This window comes from Homalodisca vitripennis, chromosome 5 (assembly GCF_021130785.1).
Source record: "Homalodisca vitripennis isolate AUS2020 chromosome 5, UT_GWSS_2.1, whole genome shotgun sequence".
NCBI classification, from domain to species: domain Eukaryota; kingdom Metazoa; phylum Arthropoda; class Insecta; order Hemiptera; family Cicadellidae; genus Homalodisca; species Homalodisca vitripennis.
In genome coordinates, this window is record NC_060211.1 from 62,291,006 (window position 1) to 62,316,183 (window position 25,178).

Sequence of the window (25,178 nt, forward strand, 5' to 3'; positions counted from 1 at the left end):
TGACAGCCGGCCATAACTTAAGAAATGTTTAAATATATCGAGATCATTAGAACCTGTACTCTAAAAGCTTCACAACGTTACTAATTACCGGAATTGTTGATGTATCTAAAAAAATTATTCTAGTACGAAATAGTACATACTGCAGCAATGTATTTCCGAGTAATTGCACCTCCCGAGATGGAGTGATGCCTCAGCGGTTAATTAGTGGGTAGGAGTCCAGCTCTGCTGAGAGTGCTGATGATGTATCAGCCACGTCACATCTTGTAAAAAAAGAGAGCAAACCGATGGCTCCCAGAGCGTCGCAGGCGAAATACTGCCGTTTGCACCCATTACATCCAGAGCACAGTACGTCTCCCAGGAGATATGATTTCCAAGTAAAGACTGACGAGACACGGACGTAGGGGGAGCAGTTAGACGCGCATGAGCAGTGACGAGCACGGTGGCCTAGGTGATGTACAACCTAACCTAGCCTAGCCTAACCTAACCTAACACGACCCGAGGGCGGCTAGACACGACATGTCCGTGCACTCTACCTGGGTGGCGGGGACCCGGCAAAGTGATTACATCTCCTTACAGAACACATGGTTCGCAATGTCTTTGTGGTGTGTTATATGCTGAGAATAGATGAGGTAAATTTCACAACTGTCATTCCTCTCTCGTAAGAACTCGTTTGAAATGTGTCAAGATGGTGCGGCACGTGACCAAAACGGTGAAGCCATCTCAGATTGTCGACTATAGTTGTATCAGACTCTCCAATCGGAGCCCACATCGAACCCATCTTCGCGTAATAAACACTTAGAATAATTAAGTATCACAATAAGTCATGGCATCCACACAACAAACAGTCCTGTGCTACAGTATTAACAAATAGAGATTACTGCTGAAGGGCCAGGTAGTCGCCTCGCACGCACGCACCCCCACACTCAAGAGTGTAGAGGATTAAGCTAGCCGTTTTCCGTCCCGGACTATTTAGTAACATCTTAGACTCATGACTAAGTAATACTCTGTGACAACTCCAGTGCATTATACCACAGATTAAAGATATGTCTGTAATTTTGATTAGGTTTGATTTTTCTCTGTGATTATACTTATTTTGTATCATTTTTTGTTATGATGTTTACAATTTATATATACAAATCAATTTATGATAAAATTACAAATAGTAAAAATCTGGGTTTAATTGGAGTAGTACACTTGGTAATAGTACAATAGGGTGGAAATGCGGCGGGTCTTAAACCCTTGCACTAGCGTTTGTGGAGTCTGCGTGCGTATTGGTGTAAGATTACCTGGACCCCAACCGCGCAGTCACTATTTGCTAATGCTATAAACTAATATACTAGCTTTCTGTAAGAAACCTACCCAATTACAAACTGTGCTAACAACCTTTACTGCGTGGCACAAATCAAAGTAATGGTCTATACAAACACATACAAAAGTCTCAACAGAAATTTCACCAAATTTAGTACGCCGTCACAAGGATTGGTGCATTCGTTTTGTCACAGTAGTTGATCAAGGCGCTTGCTAACGACAGCAAAAACGTCCCGGATTCAACAGGAACGCCCTTGTCGGATTTGGGGAGCACCGGAGTAGAAAAGTGTTGCATGCAAATTTCAGCAAAAATGCGGACGGATGGCACGGTGCGGCGCGGCAGTGAGTCAGATGTGGTGGCCTAGACCTCGCAGCGGCGGCCTTGGCAATGACTCACGCCAGATACAGTACAGTGACCCGCCGCTTTGTGTACAGATGTGGGCGACTTCTGAGGCCCAATTAATGTCGACTGTCCTTGTCCGCCATTGTCTCCAGTTGCGCAATCTGCGTCACGCGGTCCTTCAGTCCCATCTGCCACGGCCACGGCCACTGCACACTCTTTGTTTCGTGCTTTTTCGGCCACTGCAACTCGTAATCTTCCTTTCTGTGTTTAAGTAACTCTTTGTGTTTGTATTAACTCGTCGACTTCTTTGATAAAAAATAGTTCGCAGTCATTTACCCGTTAAAAAAGTGTACAGTAAGGCAATTCATTTTTTCCATTATTCAATGACTGGTACAAATAACTGTCAGAATATCTGCATTGTAAAAACGCACTAATAAATTTAAATGTACTCAACAGACAAAATTTGTAATTAACTCTTGGACCATCAACACTATCACTTAAGTCTTAAACATCACATAAATTTCTAACCCTTGAAAAAATTTCTCTATTTTTTAAGGATTTCTCGTATGTAATAACAATCACTAAAAGAGTTAAAATTATCTTGAAGTGTTGGCCACTGTACAGGTGTACATTATACCATGAGTGCGAACAGCCTTCTATGATGCAATACTCCTAACACTTGGTTGCAGACCTGTGGGAGATTAATGACTGAGGTACTTAAGGGGACATTGTACCCTGAGTGGAACAGTCTTCTATGATGCAGTACCCATAACAGCTGGTTGCAGGCCTTTGGGAGATTAATGACTGAAATACTTAAGGGGACATTGTACCCTGAGTGCAACAGTCTTCTATGATGCAGTACCCATAACAGCTGGTTGCAGACCTGTGGGAGATTAATGACTGAGGTACTTAAGGGGACATTGTACCCTGAGTGCAACAGTCTTCTATGATGCAGTACCCATAACAGCTGGTTGCAGACCTGTGGGAGATTAATGACTGAGGTACTTAAGGGGACATTGTACCCTGAGTGCAACAGTCTTCTATGATGCAGTACCCATAACAGCTGGTTGCAGACCTGTGGGAGATTAATGACTGAGGTACTTAAGGGGACATTGTACCCTGAGTGCGAACAGCCTTCTAGTAAAAAGAATTAAATGCTTTCATTCAACCATTTTTTCTTGAACATGGTTAATAAATGTTCCCAAAATAATTATTTCAAATACTGATAGTTCCTCATTAAGTGATCAAATGATGTATTGCACATTGACTCTTATCTAATTTTTAAGATACATTATTATTCTAGTTTTGAAAGTGTTGTAATTGGTTGTTACTTGGTCAATATATAGCAGTTATGAAGTAGAGCATATTATGTGAAAAATGCAGTGCTATGTTATTTACAATAAAAGGAAGTATAGTTAATTGGTGATCCATCTAACAACAATTTTAGTGACTAACAGAATAATAATACTATATTAGAGTTACACACCTAGTAACACTTGGAACTTTTTGATCATGCTCCCATTACTTAAGATAACTAACAACAAAAAATAAAACAAAATAACTATCACTCCTTTGTATGATTAAAATTATATTATAAACATTACTTAATTTTCAATCTTTTGCGGCCTTAAATTAGCATTAAGATGTCATACAGTAATTTTATAATTACAAGTTAGGGCATAAAAGAGTTTGAGGTCTAATATTGTTTTTATGGTGCTAAAAGCAGGATGGCCTCCAGGTCTTAATGTACATGGCAGGTTGGAATGTGAATGCGGCAGCCCTTCACTATGAACATTGGCTTCACGTGGTTCACTCAGTCTTTCGACTTAGATAATTAAAACTAGTTTAAAAAAGTTTCGTCACACTGAGATACTTCTTATAAAGGAAACAATAATTTAAATCGTACAATAAAGATTTCTTGACCTTTGAAGCAGAAAGAGGGGCATAAAATCAAACACACACAAAAACAATTTTTAAGATAATTAATTTTGAACAGTATATTTTCAAAAGAAGATTGGTAGGAATGGCATGTTTTTTTAATTTGTAAAAAAGTTTAACTACATTAGATAATGCTTTATTTTAAAACGGGTAGTTTGCTTAAATTATATTTCATTCAAAAAGTGTAATTTCTTAAAGTCATAAATTATTAAAAACATGCATCACTCTATAAATCTAAAACATACTATTGTAAAAAAAATCAAATTGTAATCTTCAGTCCTTTTTGTTTAGGCCTCGTAACAATTTCCTAAATTTCTACTTTAAACCTCTGTAATTTTTGTGAAACGGTCAAAACATTTTACTTACTTTTCCGTTATCAGGAATGTTATATTGAAGGGCTGTGACTTAAATAAAAATAATTATACAAATTAACAACCAACCACTTCAGTTATGACTTAGTCTTACAGTAAACAATGTTTTATATATTTAATGGCTATGTTTAGAAACACTAATTGATAACTGTAAAGATATTGCTTCTAATTGAGTAACATGCTTGACTGAACTCACATTTGCACAGCTCATTGCACAACATTAGTTGTTATGATTATTTCATGATTATAACTTTATTATTATGTTGATATTTACCCCAGTAATTTCTAGAGGTTTTAACGTTTTACTGTGCAAACAATGTTTGGTCCAAATGTCACCTACTAAAAAGGACTGTAGTTAGATCGGTTTCCTAAGATATTTTTGCCGCGGCCTGGACCTACAGAGGGCCCAGGCCGGGCCCTATTCCACCACCTATTATAAATTAATTCGATCCAGCTTTAAAAATGAGTTTTGTAGCATATAAAATATAAGAGATCATTTGACAGGTTGTGATTTCATTTACTTCAGTCTTACATGAGTCTTTGAGAACAATGTAATACAGGTTCGTGGCACAATTTCTGAGGATTTATTCCTAACTGTCTGCAACACAACCAGTGGGCTCCGCTGTGCTACTCCATTAACAGCGAACATCATAAACACACAATTAGACACAAGCATACTCGAGGTGAGCGTGCGATGCAATATTGCTGGATTTTGCAACCGTAGAGAAACTAGTACGTATTTGGTCATGAGACAGCAGCAACACAAATAAAAAACTTCCACTAAAGCTGTTGCTGATTCGTTATCATTGTCGTTTGTTGAGACATTTGTAGCTGAAAATAATGTTTGGCCCAGCCAAAAACTTCAAGAAGGTGAAAAAACACAAAAGATGGCTGATGAATATTTTACTGATGAAAACACTAAAAATATTGAAGCAAAAATGTTGTTTAAAAGAAATATTTTCTACATCTTTTAAATGAGATTATTGGAGATCTGAACTTGAAGTTCCAATCACTTAAAAACGTTTTTTAGATTTTCTGTCTCCTTCTCATTTCCATGTGAAAGACTAAAGAAGATAAAAACAAAATCTAAAGACATAGTTCTAAAATAGAAGAAAAATCTCCAAGACTAGTTAGTAGATTACAGTATTTAATTCAAACACTTAGTATATATACTAGTTAGTTATATATATTATTATGGTTAGTATATATACTATGTATTTTGGAAAAATGTCTGTTCTCTTTCTCTAACTTATGGGTACTGAAACAACCTTGGGTTTTTTTCATTAGAAGAAAGTTAAACCTAATGAAGTTTTACGCTCTTATTTTTTATTGTAGCATTATGACAAATGTATCATTTTAAAGATATTATTAACACGAATCCAAACACTTTTAGTTTTTTGTAAGTGTATACTTTTTAATATTTATGCAATGAATGACAACAATGTTTGAGATTTTTTTCTGAATAACTCACACACATACGGAAAAACTATAAGGGTTTTTATCTATATTAATTATATTTACAAAAAAAGACATCCAATAATTCTACGACTAAAAACATGGTGATAATATGCATACCATGTGTCGCATAACAGGCTTCACTAAGGTTACTTGCTAAATTTCAAGCTCATAGCTCATTTCATTCTCAAAATTTTCTGTGGTCAGGTATGCAGACAGACATTATATGTAAAGAAAATTTATGCATAACCCCGGCAAACATAAAACAAATTGTGTCAGCCTAAAACGAAGTTTCGATGATGCCCAATTAAATTTCATGGTTGGACAATCACCATCATAGAACTTATTCTTTTATGTGTTGAAATGAAGTTTCATGCAAAATTTAGAGACTGCAGATGATCTTTATCAAGATATCTTACTGCATAGTACATTCACAGTTTTGTCCATTGAGACGATCTTTTTCAAGATATCTTGCCACATAATAAATCCAAATTTTATTTATTAAATTAGGTTTCATAGCAGTGTATTGAAATGCAAGAGTGCGCTGAAGTCAAATATTGTCATAAACTTTTAACATTAACTCAAGTTTATTATATTTTCTCTTTACTATATTAATAATAGTGTCACTTGTTAAAATCTCATATTACTGTACTCAGTTTGTTCACAAATTAATTTATTATGTAATTTCTGGTTACCATCATGGTTACCCATAAGAGAAATGGAAAAATATTCACTAATGCCATCCTAATCTCTGTTGTGACAGGCACCAACATCAATTTAGTGTTCCTAATATAGAAATGAGGCCTTCAGTTCATTTTCAAGATATCTTTCGGGCAGACAGACAAACAGAAATTTAATTTTTCCAGGCCCACAAGTGATAAGCTTCACTAACTTTCAGCTCACTGTATAAGGTTTGACATTGTTGTTATAGCGATAAACTCAAGGTCATTTTATTACAGCCAGCTCTTAAGTTTTTACTCTAGAGGCTCAAACTGGCTAGGTAATACTAACAATATAGACAGCAAGAAAATGACTGACTACAAACTGCATTTGACAACTGAATAAATTTAAGTCTGAATGTCCAAATGTATTGCTGTTTTGTTTTGTGAGGTAACCCCTAATAGCCAAATAAAAGTACAAGTGATAGAACCCAAATTACAAAATAAGAACATTACACCAGACAGACTCATTCAAGACTGTTCCCACAACAGCTCATTCTCTCCCATAATAAAACTCAAGGAAACTAAACAAGACACTACCAAAACAGCTATTTATAACCAATAGAGTAGCAGCTGTTGGTTATTGTAGGAATTGAACTAGAGTTAAAAATAGAGGAGAGTATCTAAAGTAAGTAATTTCAGAAAGAATTGCAAGGCCCAGCCACAATAATAGTAGAGTGGGAGGCTAGCTCTGTTATAATGGAGGTACCTAGCTACCACTACACTTCATTGATTGTTTTATATCAATTCCTGATACAACTACTATGATTACATCAGCTGACCTGCCATCTCTACGATTCTTGGTGAACTATCTCCAGCACCTCTGATTCTGTCCATAGAATTTGTTAACTATCTGACTACAGTCTCTAACCTAATAGACTAAATATAGTGTCTCTTATGAAAAAATCTATACTAAATATAAATTTGACAAGCTATCAGTATGAACAGATTAATCATATTAACGACTTTGTTAAAATCTAAGTTTCTGAAACGAAAAAGGTATGGATTTGATATGAGTTTCACTCTCAGGCCCCAGTGTTAACCAGATTCAAGGATTATGTTTGCCTCGGAGGCACTTTTATAGAAACAATTGTGGAAATGAAAGTACGGTACTATAGAAATTTTAAACTTCATAAACAACATAAAGCACAGGATACGACAATAAATTACATGAAAATCTTGGCAGTCTGTCTAACTGTAAATATAAATTACCTTAATTTTTATACAACTTTCTACGGTTTACCAAAATTATAATTTTGAAGATTTTTTGTGGCTTAACAGAAAAGGATATGGTAAAATTTCAACAGACTTTTATTGTAGATAATACATTTTTTCTTATCAAAATTCCCATAAATTTGAAATACATCCTAACTTTTTTATTGCTGCCCATTACACTATTTAATTTTTTGTTACATGATTTGATTTTTTTGTTTTTTTTTAATTCATACATTTTTTATTTACGGAGTTTCTTTCAGCTGACACAATTATGTTCTTCAGTAATGAAAAATCAATATAATAATATGAAACTATCAAATACTAATTTACCTACTTTAGACAAAATATCTCAAATATTGTCTCAAATGATGTTTCTAAATCAATTATATTTTCAAAAAATATTTCTAAAACTGCTTGGAACATCATCAACAATAAAAACAAATCATGCAACAATCAAATAAAATTAAAAAATGGTGACAGACTTGAGCCTCTCGCGCGCGCACTACGACGGAACGGGACGTAACGGAAGGACACGACAGAATTTTTAAAATATGAATAGTATTGATTGTTTATGGAGATGCGCGCACTTGGACGGACGGGGGACGGAAGAGGACGCGTCGGACGCGTCGGACGTCAGTCCAGATTATCTGAGGAAAAGAACTTTTGAACAAATTCTGCGCGTCGGCTGCTCCGTCGGCGACGTCGGGTCCGTCCCGTCCGGTGTTGGTAAGCGCACACACCTCAGACGGAACGGAAGGAAAATTTTCTCTATTCCAGCTATATCTTCTGAGCCAAAATGGATGTCTCCAAGTTAATTCCTCTTGTTTAAAACTACACCGAGCTGTACAACATGCGTCATCCTGAATATTTTAACGTCAATAGAAGAGAGAATTGTTGGGAAGAAATCGGTTACGATGAAAAAACTTTTCATCGTCTTCTATCAAATCTGGGAATAACGCATCAAACTCCCCCAAAGCTAACCTTTTAGTGTTTTATGTTATGTACCCAAAACCTGGCTTTTCTTCTTCTATTACGAATGCAGCAACAATAATTAATTCTTCATCTAAGCACTGAAGCATCTTTGACATGTTTTAACACAGATTGAGAAAACTTGATTAAAAACACCCAAGTCGAGTCTGGCGTGGCGCGGCGGTTCCGTCCTAATGCGCGCACCCTATCTTAAAATTTCCAATCGTCCGTTCTGTCGTTTCCGTCAGTTCCGTCCGTTCCGTCGTATGCGCGCAAGGCTTTGTGGAGGATGCGGTTGAGGTTGCGAATAGGCTTAACAGATTCTTTGGATCTGTTGCTTGTGAGCAAGGCCCTTTGCCCATCACCGCCACAAGGAATCCCAAGACGGAGACAGTGTCCAGTGCCTCCATGGCACTGGCACCTGTCGTTGAGGAAGAGCTTGAAAAAAATAATTCAGCAGCTCCCAGCCAAAAAAAATCAAATGATTTAAATTTAATGTCGATGTGGCTAATAAAAACATGTTCAAAGCATATTGTGAAACCTTTAACCCAATTAGTAAATTTCTCTTTTGAACAAGGAGTTTTCCCCTCACTCCTAAAAACCGCGAAAGTGAGCCCGATTTTTAAGAAAGATGATCCCCACTCCCCACACAATTACCGCCTGTCTCAATTTTGCCAGTTTTGAGATCAAAATATTCGAAAAACTTTTCTTGGTAAGAATGCTTCAATTTTTAAATAAGCACAACCAGCTATCTGAAGGACCAGTTTGGCTTCAGGAAGGGTTAAAGTCGACAATAGACGCAGTTGTACGTCTAGTCGATAGGGTTGTAGAGAGGGGCTAGAACGTTCGGATCCCACATTAAGTGTGTTCCTAGACTTATCGAAAGCATTCGACCTGCGTTGACCATGTTACAATGCTTGACAAACTTGAAACTCATGGCATTCGAGGCGTGCCTCTCCAGTGGCTCAGGTCATTTTTTAAGCCACAGAACCCAAATTGTCCAGATCGCAAACAAAATTATCTGAACCAATTCACCTGAGCTATGGTGGTCCCACAGGGCTCAATTCTCAGTCCAATTCTCTTCCTGATCTATGTCAATGACGTAGGTTCATCACTTCTGCACGGAAAAACTTGTGCAGTATGCTGATGGACACGACTCTCTGTTTCACTAGCAAATCAAAATTGATTCTGGAACAGCAGAGCTTTATTGAGATCAACAACTGCGTCCAACATTTCAACAGCCTCAATCTTAAGACAAATTCTGCAAAGTCTAATTTTTCTAAATTTGCTTTTGCGATCAGTAGACAGGCATGACGAAGCCAGCTGTTATGTTGGCTGACACAATGCTGGAAGAAGTCTACTGCTCGAAATTCCTGGGAATATACCTAGATCGAGGGTTGACTTGGAATAATCATATCGATCACGTTTGCTCCAAATTGGCCTCAGGCATTTATGTTTTGAGGTCTCTAGCCAAATACTGCCCTATTCAGGTTCTAATGATGGCGTATTATGGCTTATTTACCCCCATCTCACTTTACGGGTTGGTGTTGTGGGGAGCTTGTGCAAACAATCAATTTATGAGAGTGTTCAAGCTGCAAAAACAAGCGATCCGCATTATCGCTCTGTTGAAATTTAGAGAGTCGTGTAAGGAAGCCTTCAAAAATTTACAACTGTTGAACGCTGCCCAGTCTCTACATCTTGGAAGCAACTATGTTTTGTATGTCTAAATGTACCATGACGAATGGCCGAGACATACATGCGTATGAGACTAGAGGCAGAGATAACTACCGAACTGGTAGACACAGAAGAACGGTAGTTTATGAACGCTTTGCCTTCACAGGCGGGTGTTCATTTCGTCAACAAATTACCAAATTCAATAAAAAACGCTCCAACGCCCAAGGTGTTTAAAAACTCGTTTGAAACGCTTTTTAGTGTCACAAGCACTTTATAATGTAGACGAGTTTTTGGCATATGATTTGGGAGACCACCAATTAAAAAGACTGAACTGAACCCGTCGCTGGAAGTGGGAATCATTGGCGAATGAATGGATGTATGTAAATTAGTAAATTGTATGTCTGAATGAGATCTATTGTGGGGTGTATGACAAAATTCTAGCAAGTAAAAAGTTGACTTTTGCCATGCATTATAGAATGTTCCGGTAATAAAAATCTGATTGATTGATTGATTGATTGATTGATTGTACAACAAATAAAAACACTGTAAATAAATTACGAAAAACAACGATAAAATGTTGCACTGTATTTTTCGACAGACAATTGCACAACCATAATTCAGAGAGAGACAATATATTTTAGTATAGAGCAAATATGTCCAAGCTGCCAAAATTTGCAATCTTCATTCTTGCCAAAATTATTTTAATTCATTCCAATAGCACGCAGAAGACGCAAATGACATGAATGTACGTTAGAATCAAAGTCCACTGTAATGTACATGTTATCAAATAATCCTGTAAAAAAGTAAACAAATTCACTTACCCTCAGTCGCTGGTCTGCAACGGTCCACACCCTGGAGGCAAAGTCATTGGAGGCACAGATGATGTGAGTACAGTTGGAGTCAAAATCCACTGACATTACACCTTGGTTGCAGCCAACCAGCATTCCCTTGCTCTCAGGCAGTCCTGCAAACACAAGTATCATATAGTCCTCCAATACAATACTTCAAGTTCAGATTTGATTTCATGGTTACAAAAATCAAGGCTGTACAGAGAGTTCAGTTTTTAGCAGACAGAACAGCTTCAAGTATAACGGAATGGTTTGGGTCTAATAACCTTCAATTTTCTTACACAATAAATTTCAACTATACAAAGCACTGAAAATGAAAGTGGTAAAGTAAGAGAAGATTCAAAGATGCAGAAGAACCAAACAATTTTATACAAATTAAAAAGAAATTGTTACTGCTACAGAATATATAACTTTACAATAAAGTGTTGTAAACAAGTTTTATATTCTGCTATTTGCTATAACAGTACTAGAGCCGATGGTAGTCCATGTTTAGAGAACACTCTTGTATATAAAAGTTATCTTTAGTTGGTATGGTATTTGATGGAACTGATATGAATTTTCAGTCATTTTGAATTATTACTCCTGTATTTAAGACCACTTTGCACTGATGCTTCTCGTAACACAACAAGTTCTCACCACACTCTATCTTTCCACAAATTTACCAAACTGTCCTTTTTTATAAATGTGTCCGGAAAAAATGTGGAAAAATTAAAATAGTTTTCAAAGAAAAAGTTTGTTTTCAAAGAAGTTCCCTTCAAAAAATATTATTGGTCAAAGTCCACAAAATAGTCACTAGTTTCTGGAATTTCTTTGAACCAAATCACTCTCTGGCAAATCAATTTATACACTAGGAGGCTGATGAGAAAGAGAAATCTGAAAGTGTGTGAAATATGTATCATCTTGGAATCCTACATTCTTCATTTTTGCAGCTACTACAACTATAGAAAGAATGATCTGGTGTACTTTTGTGATGGACAAAGATTTTTTTGTATTCTACCTATGAATGTTTTTTTTTCAAACACTATTGATAATATACACCTGCAATCTTTCCCAAATAATCAACAGATTTACAAACAAAGTCTTCAAAATCTTCCAGGATGATGGAAGTCTATGATATGTTTGATGCACCATCTTTCTGGCTCCCCTTATTAGAAACTTTTTTTGGTCTGCAATTGTGCTTTCATAGTCATGAAATCCCTATGGATTTAAAGAACCAGCGATAAACCACCCATGTAGCACTTTACTACTTTGAACAATTACAGTTTCTCCATAAATTTGTTAATTTAGATGATTTAACAAAATGAAACAAAGATTAATAATCCATTATGACTAAAAACTGGTATCAGTTTTTCCAAAAGATACTAAAAAATAAAAAAATAACTTATGCACACCAGCCCTATTCATTTGAATACACATGGGGCCTATCACACCATCAAGCATAACCTTTCTTCACCTATTTTTCGCTTTATTAGTTAAACTGTAATAACTAGCTTTATAATCATGGATTGCTGAATTTTTCAAGTACAAGCTCCTCGTTTTTCATACTCCGGTACTGTTTAAGTTGTTTTTTATTGAACATTTTTTGGATTTAAAAAAATGAAGTTGTTTAAAAAAGATACACCTAATCGTAAAATGTTGGAAACTCCTATTTGTTCATGAACAAAAATATTATAGCTTCTCATGAAAATAAAAACCAGTCCTTATAAAATATTATTGAGTATTACATGATTTATATTTCCTACTGTACCTGTAGACAATAAAAAATAGTTTTTTGCTGAGTCTTTCTAGTTTGTTTTTTATATTTTTTAAGTAGATCTGGTATAAGTATTTTTTAACAACACAATTTTTTCTTAGTTAATTAATCCAATTTTACACTTCCAGAATTTTAACCCTCATACTTTTAATGTCCAATTATTTGTGTTTTGACAGTGTTTTAAAACATATATGCTACCAGACAAGGAGAGACATGGTTAGTATTTATTAATGAAGAATATCCTTCTTAACAATTTTTTTGTATAATGTGAAACAACATGTTTTAATAGCTTTTTAGTGAAACTAATTAAAATTTTATTCTAATATAAACTAAGTATAAATATAAGATTTGTATCCTTGTACACTTCATAAATAGTTAATTAAATTCACTTGTTGTTTGTTTAACTAATTAATAACGGTTTTTAACATATTAAATTAAATTAAAGAGGTGTATTTGATTCTCAAATCCTACATAGGACATTTTTTCTAGATTCCTTAATTGAATGTATATACTCTTATCTCTAGATATTTCAGCTAAGTTCAAGGAAAGAATCTAACTGTGTTTGCAATGTTTCAACAAGTTGTGAAGTGAAAACACATACAAGCTTACTACATTAGATACATGGAATTCTTAGATTGATAATTGTAATAAAAAACTCAGCACACAAGCTGAAATGTTAACCTCAAGTATACACTGACTGCCATCTAAATTAACACACTCCATTTATGATGGATTCTTGGATGTCAGAATTAGGTTTTGATTTCTTGTGATAGTTTGAGAACCATGCTCCAAGATGTGATTGAACTGTTTGATATTTACAATTTACTGATGATTTTATTCTCATTTACAGAGTAAAACTGGGGTCTTCAGACAACTAAGAGTGAGCAGCAGCAGCGCAGGGTAGCAAGGAAGGAGAACATGAGATTAAACACATGCCTGATTAAAGACAGAGTAAGAAGTCAGTTTTGTGCTTGGTAACTGTAAGTTAGAAAAGAAAGTATTGTTTGATTGCTCTGTAAGTGCTTCAGTTAGGTGATGGATGTTGCTACAAATGGATTTGCCTGCTTATCTATTTTACCGCAGAGATAGTTTGCTAGGTCCCGCACATGTAGCTAACACCACAACTCACTAATAGGGATTATTTAAAGTTTACTATCATAGATTATGCTCTCAGTATCTCCACAACAAATAGGTGTTAGAGAAAAGGCTATGCTGCACGTGGCAGCATGGCTGGAGGTATGGTAGCTATGTTTCAAACATAGCTTCCTTGCTTATCCTTCATACTGCAGGACCAAGGCATGTGTGACTACCAGTCGTTCATCGAGCTATTTTTTGGAAACATGGAGGACACGTTTCAAGTCACATTCGCAGAGCGAGTCAACCGGCCACGAAATCCACAACTACAAGTCCCAAGTACTTCAAATTCAATTTTTTTCTATTGCCAAAGACATTACATAAAGTATAGCAATCATAAGAATTATTTGTTCAACATTTTAACAAACATACTACATTAAAGACTGTTCAAACATACAATATATGAATACCCCACTTATTCCTGCCAATATTGTCTCTTTCTCACATCCATATATGTCTCAGCCCCTTGTATTTCAGCTGATATTTCTCACCTGTGACACGTTTGTTGCTCCCGGCTTGTGCAAGTGTACCTTTAAAGCAGTCTTATTTGCTTATGCGTTGACGGATTTCATTGAAAAAAAGTACTATTGGAATTGTGATAAATATTTTAAAAATAGTTCATATTTTGCAAATTTTGTATTATTGATGCAAAAAAACTTATACCTTTCAACTGACAAAATTTTGGTTGCACCTGGCTTGAACAAGCATACATCAAAAGTGATCGTGCTCGCTTATGCGTTGATGGATTTCATTGAGAAAAAAACATCGGAATCGTTATAAAAATAGTTGATAACTTGTACATTTTTTATGACTTCTTGGCTTTTTATTTGGTTTAAAAAAATTTTCAACAAGTGCAATTTAATACTAAAGCAGATTAAATAAATATTTTTATAAAGTTTCTTCTTATTTATTAGTATCTATGTGCAAATTTTGGTATATGTAGCTTTACTATTTCTAGACATATTAATATTTTATAAAAAATTACAAAATGGAGACCAGCAGCAAAAATACAAGTTATGAACTATGTTTATATGACATTTTATGTTTGAAATTATGAGTACTATCATACAGAAGTTATAAGAAGTATTAAGAAGTTTGTAACACTCTTTTGTGAATACCCTGTAGATATATTATATCTCAAGCATTGCATTTTAAGATCCAGCTGTAGTGAAATAAACTTGATTTTATCCTCAGAAGAACAATGTTAAACCACATGCAGTTTTTTCCTCTTATTTTTTATCGCAGCATTATGGGAGATTTCTCATTTTAAAGATCTTTAAATATATCCAAACACATTTGAGTTTTTCTTGTAAAGATTATACTTTTTTTAATAATTAAATGATGAAGTAAAAAAAGTTCAAAATTTTTTTAAATAACCAATAAAACCAACTAAAAAAGTGTTTGAATCCGTATTAATCTTTGAACAAAATATATCTCCCATAATTCTACACGTACAAATAAGGTTGTAAAGATGCATGAGATTGAACATTGTTCTTATGGGGCTAAAATCAAAATGGCCACCACTGAAGCTAGCTTATAATAGTTAAACGTTGCTGCAGAATTCACTAGATGTTTGCATTAAACTCACAACACTGCATGTGCCACAGTGGCAACAGCATTGATCTAAAGCAGTAACCTTTAATGGACAGAGCATGTAAACAAAATCTGCAAAAAGATCACCTCTGGCATTTGTTTACAACTGAAATGGTTTGGAAATCAATAAGCTGTGAAAACAGCTTATTATGCACTAATTAAATTTCATATAAGATATGGGTTGGTAGTTTTAGGTAACTCCTTTGTAAACCTCATAAGAAAACTCATGCTATAGAAAAATAGCCTCTTCAGAGCTGTCGGCAAGCATTCCAGTCGCTTGGCATACTCACTGTAACAGCCTTCAACGTCTATGAAGCCATCTGCATGTCGATAGGCTAAACCTACAAAACAAAGGGGAATATCCACAACTAGAACTCTCGCCACGCCTCCAGATACATCTTACCTCAACATTGGAATGCATTGTATAGATAAAACCTTCTTACATTGGCCTAAAACTCAAAAACATGCTACCAGACAACCTAAAGAACTTATCAGGAAATAGACTCAAGAGTGAACTTTGAGATTTTCTAGAAAGAAGACCAATATACTCCCTGGAAGAATTCCTAACAATACCAAGTAGTAGATAGTCAACTTCAATGTTGTTTGTTCATGACACTATTACTGTACTTGATGTTCACGTAGTAAAGAATTTAGATAGATAGATTGATTATATATATATATATATATATATATATATATATATATATATATATAATGGGTCACTGATTACTTTTACACACACACTAACACATTTATGAACTTTGTACTTTATTCTTTGAATAAATCAGTGCTTAAATTCCAGTTCAATGAATTAACAACACAAATTTCATCATGGATGACCAAACTCTTTTGATGTTTACTAATGTACATTTATTTACTAAATCTACCCCAATTTATAATTTTTGTCCACGGTATTTGCTCATATGTCCAGTACTTCATGCAATCGGGAATAGAGTTTCTTTTTTAGAAAGGAAGAGGATGGTGGTTCAAACAACTCCTTTTCAAATAGTTTCGGTTACACCCTTTCAGAATCTGAAAACTCCAACCATATTCAAAGGTGGCTGGTTAACCATCAACAGAGTCTCCAGTCATATCCTTACATGGGGAGGATGGGTAGAAGATCCCCCTCCAAAGAGTTATTCTTTAATCATGTTCATGTGTGGAGTCCCTGGCATCACATTGTCTTATCAAAAATTCGGTGAAACACTCTACAACAGACTGACAATCCTGTTTGTACTATATGTGTGACAGATCACGTACTTCCACCCTTATCTTCAACATGAGACTTCCAGATGTTTCTAAACTCTATAACAACGTTAAGGTGCAATTCAAGCATAAGATGGCCTTCATCGAGAGTTATGGTCCTAGGAACAAGAAAATCTACCTCATAGGACACGTTTTTGGAGGCAAGATGGTGACAGAACTACTGAAAGATGAACAGGCGAGTGATGCAGAAGTGTGTCCTGCTAATGCCAACTCTGGAAAGGTATAAGGACACTCCCAGGGGAAAATTCTGGCTGATTATGCTGAAGATGGGGATTTATCTACCCTCTTGCATTCTTTGCAATCAAACCTACCAATGTTCTGGCAAATAGCTATCACCCATCTCTATTTCTGATTGTGTGGCCTACGCCAAGTCAGTTTATTCTGAAAAGACCTCCTGCTGTAGTTCTGTGAACCCACAGTCTTCTACAATGTGCGCATCCTAGTCTGGGACAAGCTCAGGGTCATACAGAAGCTGGACACTAAGATCATAAAAAGGAACAGCAACAAGATGAAGGTGTACTTTGCTATGAAGACCAATAGGCACCGTTGACACATTGTGAAACCCTGAAGACAATTCTACAATTGTCAGTAGAGGTGTTGGACAGCAAGTTCAAACATGCATTCACACTCAACACTGCACAGGACATGACCGAAAAACTGGTATTTGATCTGGATGATGATGGTTTTTTAAACAAGATTCATTTAGTATCAATAAATGTTTTTGAGAATTTTTTTATCATTATTCATTAAAAGTATGTTCCTTAAAGACTTAGTTATCTATACGCAAGTGTTTGTCAATGAAACCTTATTTCTTAAAAACTACTTACACTAAAAAATTAAATCTTTACCTATATATTGTAGTTGTTAAGTTGGTATAAACAAAAATAATTGTTTATACATCTTTCCTCATTTCATAATGACAGACTCTATAAATCTTTTTAATAACTTAAAAATCGTTGTAAAAATATATTTTGTTGAAAACGGATAGTACATAATGTAATAGCACCATCACTATAAAAGACTGCAACTGAAATGAAAAATCTCATAATTGCTGATAGCAGGGACACTATTCAATGTACCAAGAATAAAGTTATAATTTATTAAATTTAAATACTTGTTTAAATATTTGTATCTATACAATTATTTAAACAAAGCAGTCGAGATGGAGACCAGTCACTCGTGGAGTTCCGCAGGGTTCAGTCCTGGGGCCACTTTTATTTTCACTGTACATCAATGACATTACTACTCAAATTACTCATTCCAATTTTCACTTATATGCAGATGACTTACAAATATACCGCCACTTTTCTATAAGGGACATACAAACTTGTGTGACTCTCATGAATTCCGATATTGACGCTGTTACTCACTGGACTTGGAAACATGGACTAAAATTAAACGTAGACAAAACTCAGTGTATTATGATAGGTCATTCAAAGCTTGTTCGTAAAATTGACTTTACTACGGCTCCCAAATTAAAACTAAATGACCAAGATCTAGAATACTCTGAGAAAGTAAAGAATCTAGGACTTATTATTGACAAACACTTAAGATGGACTGAACAGGCTTCTTTGATATGTAATAGGGTCTTTGCCGGTGTTCACAGCCTCAAGCGGCTGGCTTCATATCTACCACACCAGGTTAAAATAATGCTGATAAAGACTCTTGTACTGCCTCACTTCAACTACTGTGACATAGTCATTAATGACATGACTGTGGAGCTTTCAAATAAACTCCAGCGTGCTCAGAACTTTTGCATTAGGTTCATTTTTAATCTCAGACGTGATGATCACGTAACGCCCTTCTTCAAACAATTATCTATATTAAAATTACAAGATCTTCGAGACTATCACTCACTCATTCTGTTGCACGCTCTTTTAAATACAAAATTGTCCCAGTTATCTTTCAAACAACTTTCAATTTATGTCTGAAATAAGTGAACGAAGTACAAGGAGGGGTACATCCTTATTATCTATACCAATTCATCGAACAACTACCTTTAGTAAGTCGTTTACAGTTTCTGCCTGCCGATTGTGGAATGCCTTACCTATAAACATCAGAGCCATTGATAAGCGCGCTCGCTTTGGGGCGGAGGTCAGGGCCTTGATGCTGGGGGCTCAGGGGGTATAGCGGTTGGCGGCTTTGGAATGTGTTACTTAAGGCAACTGAATGCAAGTTGAATGAATGCATGCGTGTATGTCTTATTATAGTTTTGTAAATATTTATAAAGTTACATTAATTATAGATGTTGTTTTTTATTATTTTAAAGCTAAGATTCTTTTAATGTATAAGGTAAATAAATAGATTTATTTTTAGTTATACATGTATATGTATGTTAGTTTAATTTTTTACGAGGTTAAGTGGTAGAGAGGACTTTATAGTCCTAACTTCGCCTCTAATAAAGACATTTTTCATTTCATTTTCATTTCATTATTTAAGTGTCTATCGTTTTAAATAAGAAGAGATGTTATTTTTAATGATAGTGACTTAACAAGTACACATTAGTACAAAGTTTCTGTTTTGTAATGAAAGTGATTTTTAAGTGACAAGATGATTTTAATAAATAAAAACACTTTCACTTTTACATAAATAATAATAAAATTTATAATTTTGAAAGGATTTTGTGTGATGAGTACCTTATCAGCCTGCTATTAAGATTGTGTATGCTAACTTGCTATGCTATTAAGATTGTGTATGCTAACTTGCTATGCTATTAAGATTGTGTATAATTGACGGTTCAAATCCATCTGATCATTGTAAGCCTATTTCTAAAAGATTAGAAATAAATACAGTAATTAACCTTTACATATTTGAACTGGCTGTCTATTCCTTAAAAAAACTACCTGGCATGGTCCTAAATGAAAATATACACTCATACAATACCCGCAATACAAATAAAATTAGTTTTCAGCACTGTCGTTTAAGTAAGTTTTTGTAATGTGTAAGAAAGTGCATAATAAATTAGTTTCCAATATAAATAAATACCCGCAACAGGTATTCCTAAAAAAATTAAATTATTGGCTTTTAAAAAATCCCTTCTATGGTTTTAATGAATTCCTAGAGATTTCTGACACAACTTTTTAATGTAATTTTTCGTCCTGTTATTGTTAACCTTCGATTTTAACCATATGTTTATATTTTTGTTATTATATATGTTATTGTTAATAGTTTGTTGATTATTTAATAGTTTATTTACGATATTGATCCAACTGGAAGGCATTATTTGTAATTTGTAACTGGTTCAGTATATTTTAAGTTAACTCAAACTATAATTTGTTTCTAAATATTGTGACAAAGAGTAGTATTTCGGCTTATTGACAATGTCTATGCATGTACAATGTCTACGACAATAAAAGAATTTGATTTTGATTTGATTTGCTTAATTTCAGGGAATATGTATTTGTATCACATATCAATACAAAAATCTGTAATGAACGTGAAAAAGCTGAAAACGGTAAGTTTGACAGAATTGTGATGAGCATAAATTGGCAACAGACAAGCCATAGTAAACAAATATTTAGAACATTACTCATTTAAAATTCTCTTTGAAATGTTTGCTATAATAGCGCATGGCATACAAGACTTGCAATAAACCACAACCTATCAACCTACACTGAGACCAATTAAAATACAGGTATTTATTTTTGTACAGGATGAATTAAATCTAATTTTTACTAACTATAGACCTGTAATCTTATTGGAGGTTTATATATATAGTAAATTTTAATTCTTTGACATGAGTGTTCATAGACGGAAACAAAATAAAGTAAATAAAAACAATCAATTTCACTTTCTTCAAATTTTTAAGACTACATGTAACAGAAATTATAAGTGTTAACAATATATTTTTAATATTTTATTTCTTAGAATAAGATGTATAAGATTTCATATTTTAATAAATATTTATACTTCCAAAAATTAAAAAAATATGCTTGCTGTATTCATAGAAAAAGCTTAGCAATTTAAGGGAAATTACCAGCGGTTAGGAGCGTTAAGTAGTACAATATTTCTAAAACACCAGAACTGTAAATGCTGTTCAATTTAAAATCCTAAAGGACAGAGATCTATACAAATAGAACAGAGCCAAGATAGAAAGTACAAGGTGGAGATGGATTACACATTATTACACTAAGATATAACCACAGAAAGTATATAGAACAGATAAAAGTCAATGGCAAACAAGTTCCACTAGAACTAATAGTTGTAACTTATTCTACATTGATTATGGTCAAGCATAAAACAGTGAAGAAAAGCCAAAACCCAGTAATTAAAATCTTTTCAAAGCAGAGTGTGGTGTATCAGCCTACCTCATCTCAAGTTGAGAATTGCTGGTAACAAGCATCCTCTTCTTTCTCGGCCAGGATATGAGAAAACTCACCATGAGATCAACAGGAAACAAGACACTGCACTTTGTATGTTGCCGCGAATATAATACTTATATCATGTTATCTTTAGGTTAATGCCTTTGACTATACTTAATAACGTTTACTAACAATCCAATATTCCCCACGAAGGTTCATTTCTGGCTGGTTTATACTTTCCAGTTAAACCAACACTGGGTACAGCAAAAACCGATGTGTCATTTAAATCTAAGCAACATTATGGATATTCAGGAGCAGCTCGTCACTAACAGCAAATGTTGAGATATTGGGGTGCAAGGGTAGATCAATAGTTCTGGTCTACTGCTTCCTAAGTGTTAAGGGCTGTTGCTAGCCTAAACAAACGGACGTGCCACCTACTGCCTGCTTTGACTGGAGACTAGGACGTAGCCAGCGAAGGGGTCCAAACCCTCCCTCAAATTTTCAATTTTTTCAATTAATTTTTTAGCAAACAATTATTATTATTTAAATAACTCAGTACCGGGTCATCGGAAGAGGTGGCCTTAATTTTGATTTTTTATTATAAAAAAAAAATAGTTCCGCGATGTGTGTGAAACAAACGTCATAATGCAGACAAATTGTTTGAGTTTTAATTCCGCCCCTGGGCTGACCTTGAAGCAAGCTCTGCGCAAGCGCAGGCTTGGCACACATCGACTGTCGCCATTCCAGTCAGTAGAGGAGTCGCAGTCATGGAGAGTGTGCAGCAAAAAGCTCAGTGTGTTTTTGTGGTACGCTGAATTGAATTCAGTGTCTTGTGCAACAACGTTTTTGCCAAACTTATGGCCAAAGCCCACTTACTAATTAACCTATTCTTCGTTGGTATAGGTATTTCAAAGACACAGGAAGTGTAGACATAAAGAAATTGCCCGGTCGGCCTAGAACATCTGAAGAAAATGTGGAACGTTTGAGGCAGCCGTGTATGCGTAACTCTAAGAAGTTCATAGCTCGACGCAGTTTAGAACTAGGTATACCAAAACCACAATTCAAATGTGATTCATAAACAAAATTCGTACAAAATTCAGTTTTGGCATCAAATTAAGCCCGCAGACCAATCTAAACAGACCAATCTAAACGTGTTCAATTTGCTGCTGAGATATTAAATAGCATTGACGATGATCCAAATTATCTCAATGGGATTTGTTTTAGTGATGAGGCAACCTTTCATATTAATGGCCGTGTTAACCGACATATTTGTAGAATTTGGGGTTCTCAAAAACCCAATGAAGTGTTTGCGTACGTCCGTGATTCAACCAAGGTAAATGTGTGATGTGGTCTCATGCAGGATCGTGTTGTTGGCCCATTTTTTTTCTGAAGACACAATCCGTGGAACTAACTAACTGGAAAAGTTAGAACTCTATGTTTTTCCACAATGATGATGTTGAAAGGGATAAGGGAATAACTGTTACTTTCCTACAAGATGGAGCACCGCCTCCACAGTCTTGTTGTGCGTGAAGCTCTCAACAGAAAATTCCCTGATCAGTGGATTGGTAGAGGTGGTCCTTATGCGTGGCCGCCAAGGGGACCTGACTTAACTCTTTTAGATTTTTTCTTTTGGTGCTACATAAAAAACATTGTCTACACTCAAAATATCCAAAGCCTGCAACATCTTAAGGACCGAAGCACCGATGCAGTAACAGCTGTGACTCCTGACATGATAAAGAGAACCTGGACGGAGGTGGAGTATCACTTCGATGTGTGTAGTTCCAGAGGTGGAGCATACTAAATATGCAAATAAAACTTTATGATTTTTTTCTATATTTTGGTATAAAAATAATTAAATTATTTTTATTGCATTCTGACTTATTAAAAATCTAAATTAAGACCACCTTTTTCGATGACCCTGTATTACTGGCATGTACTGCTGAAGGGCCATTCTCAACTTTGACACAGGTCAAGAACTTTTTAAGGAACAAAATAGGGAATATGCGGTTTAGTGCACTTGCTTTACTTTCTGTCCACTACAGAAAAATACCACTCTTCTTGACACCTCCCCAATTTTTTTTCTGGCTATGTTCTTGATTGGAGATGCTGGCAAAGAGCTGGCGTTCCCTTTTTGCAAGAAGCCATGACACTCCTGTGTTATTAATTTTTGAATATGCATAAACACATATATGGTTTTAAGTGCTAAGAATGTTTAAATTTTATAATAATGAACACAATAATAAGAACATAAGAGACTAAGGGAGGAATCAAATATATTCCAAATATTTGTACTAGAACTTTTTTATTAGAGTTTTCACGTACCATGTGCAACACATTTTAACTGAATTTATATTAGATTTATTATACTTAAACTTTAAAAGATGCCATTGCCTTCATTGTCCTTAAAACAACAGGTATGCCAAATTACACTGTAACTGAAGGCATTTGCAAATTATAATCCACTGGACACCAGATGGCAATATATTGCTACTGCCTATAGTTGTCAAGAAACAGCAGGTGGCACCATATATCACTGGTAAAATACATGAGAAACACCAGGCTACAATATATAGTCAGTGGCCTCAGTTTCATTGTTATTCCATGCCAGTGTGAACTGTAATAATTTCTTTTTACGATTTATTGGTCAGCTGTAGTGACAAGCAACATTTTCTAAATAATTTCGTTTACTTCTAACCTCATTTGATTCTTTAGTTATATTTTTGCAAAATATGTTTTATCCATCTTTCCACTTTGTCAATCAGTTTTTTGGAGCACTAAGGTTTTTTATTTATAATTAATTATACTCATATGTTTCTTTATGTAAGAAAATAAATACATTTAAGCAAAACATTTTTCCATGGTAAAGTTTGTCTTTTTACTTACAAAAAAGGTTTTACAAAGATTTTGTATTTTATATAATTTTATATATATATATATATATATATACATATTCATATTTTATATATATATAAATTTGATATATATAAATAAATAAATATATATATAAATATATAAATTCATATATATATACATATACATATTCTATATACATATAATATAGAATATGTATAGATTATTTGGGTTTATATATATAAATATATATTATACAGTTATTATATATATATATATATATATAAACCCAAATAATCTATACATATATATAAATATATATTATACAGTTATATATATATATATATATATATATATATATATATATATAAACCCAAATAATCTATACATATTCTATATGGAATACAAATACCATATACATAAAAACACCTTACCGTATATACCACATATATAGATATATATTTAATATATTATTTATTATATATAATTTATCTTATTGTGATTTGAGATGGTGACTTATTAAAACATAAAATAAGTAATCTGTTAATAACATTTTTTAAAGTGATTGATAGTTTTTAATTCCATGATGTAATTTTACTGTGGCAGTTAGTCTTGTCTTCAGTTAGTCTTGAATTTATCTTTATTTTTTGCATTGGTTCACAACTTGAATGTTGTGATTAGTGACTGTTGAGTGTTTACAATAAATGTTATACAACAGATTAAATTATACAAAAATACACATTGTAAGAGCAAAATGAGAACCTTACATTCAACATACATGCATCTGTCAAATTAAAAACATTAATAACCTGTATATAACTATACCACCACAAAATAAGATCCCTGATGGCTGAAGAATTACAATGAAATGGGTACAAAGTATGAACAACAGACATTTTAACGATTAATAAAAGATTAATAAAAAATTAAATACGGGATATTATCTATCTACTGGTGTGAGGGAAAACCAATCAGCATTTCAAATTAACTTAGGATAAATTTAAGCTAAATTAAAATAAATCGTTTACTAAATCTTTAATTAATATTAAACACGATTAAAAAATTTAAAAAATCATGTATATGGTAATATGCAAGAATATGAGTGTTTATAAATTTGTATAGTATATTTATAATTTTGCAACTTATTGGTAACATTATTAGTATTATCAGTAACAAAATACATACAATACAAAAATACAAATAATAACAAAATAAACACTAATAATTAATAACAAACACAGCTTAAGAGACTTACTCCAAGATTTTCCCCTAAGATCTAATTTCAAATGACTGACAGCATTCAAATTCTGATTCTTGTTTTTTCAATACCAACGGGTAGCTTCAAAAGTTACATGCAGACATTCACACGCTTTGGTATCACAGCAAAAGGAGCCTGAACTGAAGATAAAATGGATGGAATTAACCCTACATCGGGCGCTAA

The 25,178-nt window shown here is 34.1% G+C and overlaps 1 protein-coding gene across 4 annotated transcripts in view; it reads right to left on the reverse strand.

The window, feature by feature from the left end:
• Positions 1-25,178, reverse strand: part of LOC124362292 (autophagy-related protein 16-1) — a 235,709-nt gene that overhangs the window by 128,798 nt on the left and 81,733 nt on the right. For all 4 annotated transcript variants that reach the window (XM_046816663.1, XM_046816664.1, XM_046816666.1 and 1 more), the window contains one exon: positions 10,814-10,956. In XM_046816663.1, the coding sequence (XP_046672619.1) occupies positions 10,814-10,956 (143 nt within the window). The remainder of the gene's footprint in view (positions 1-10,813; positions 10,957-25,178) is intronic.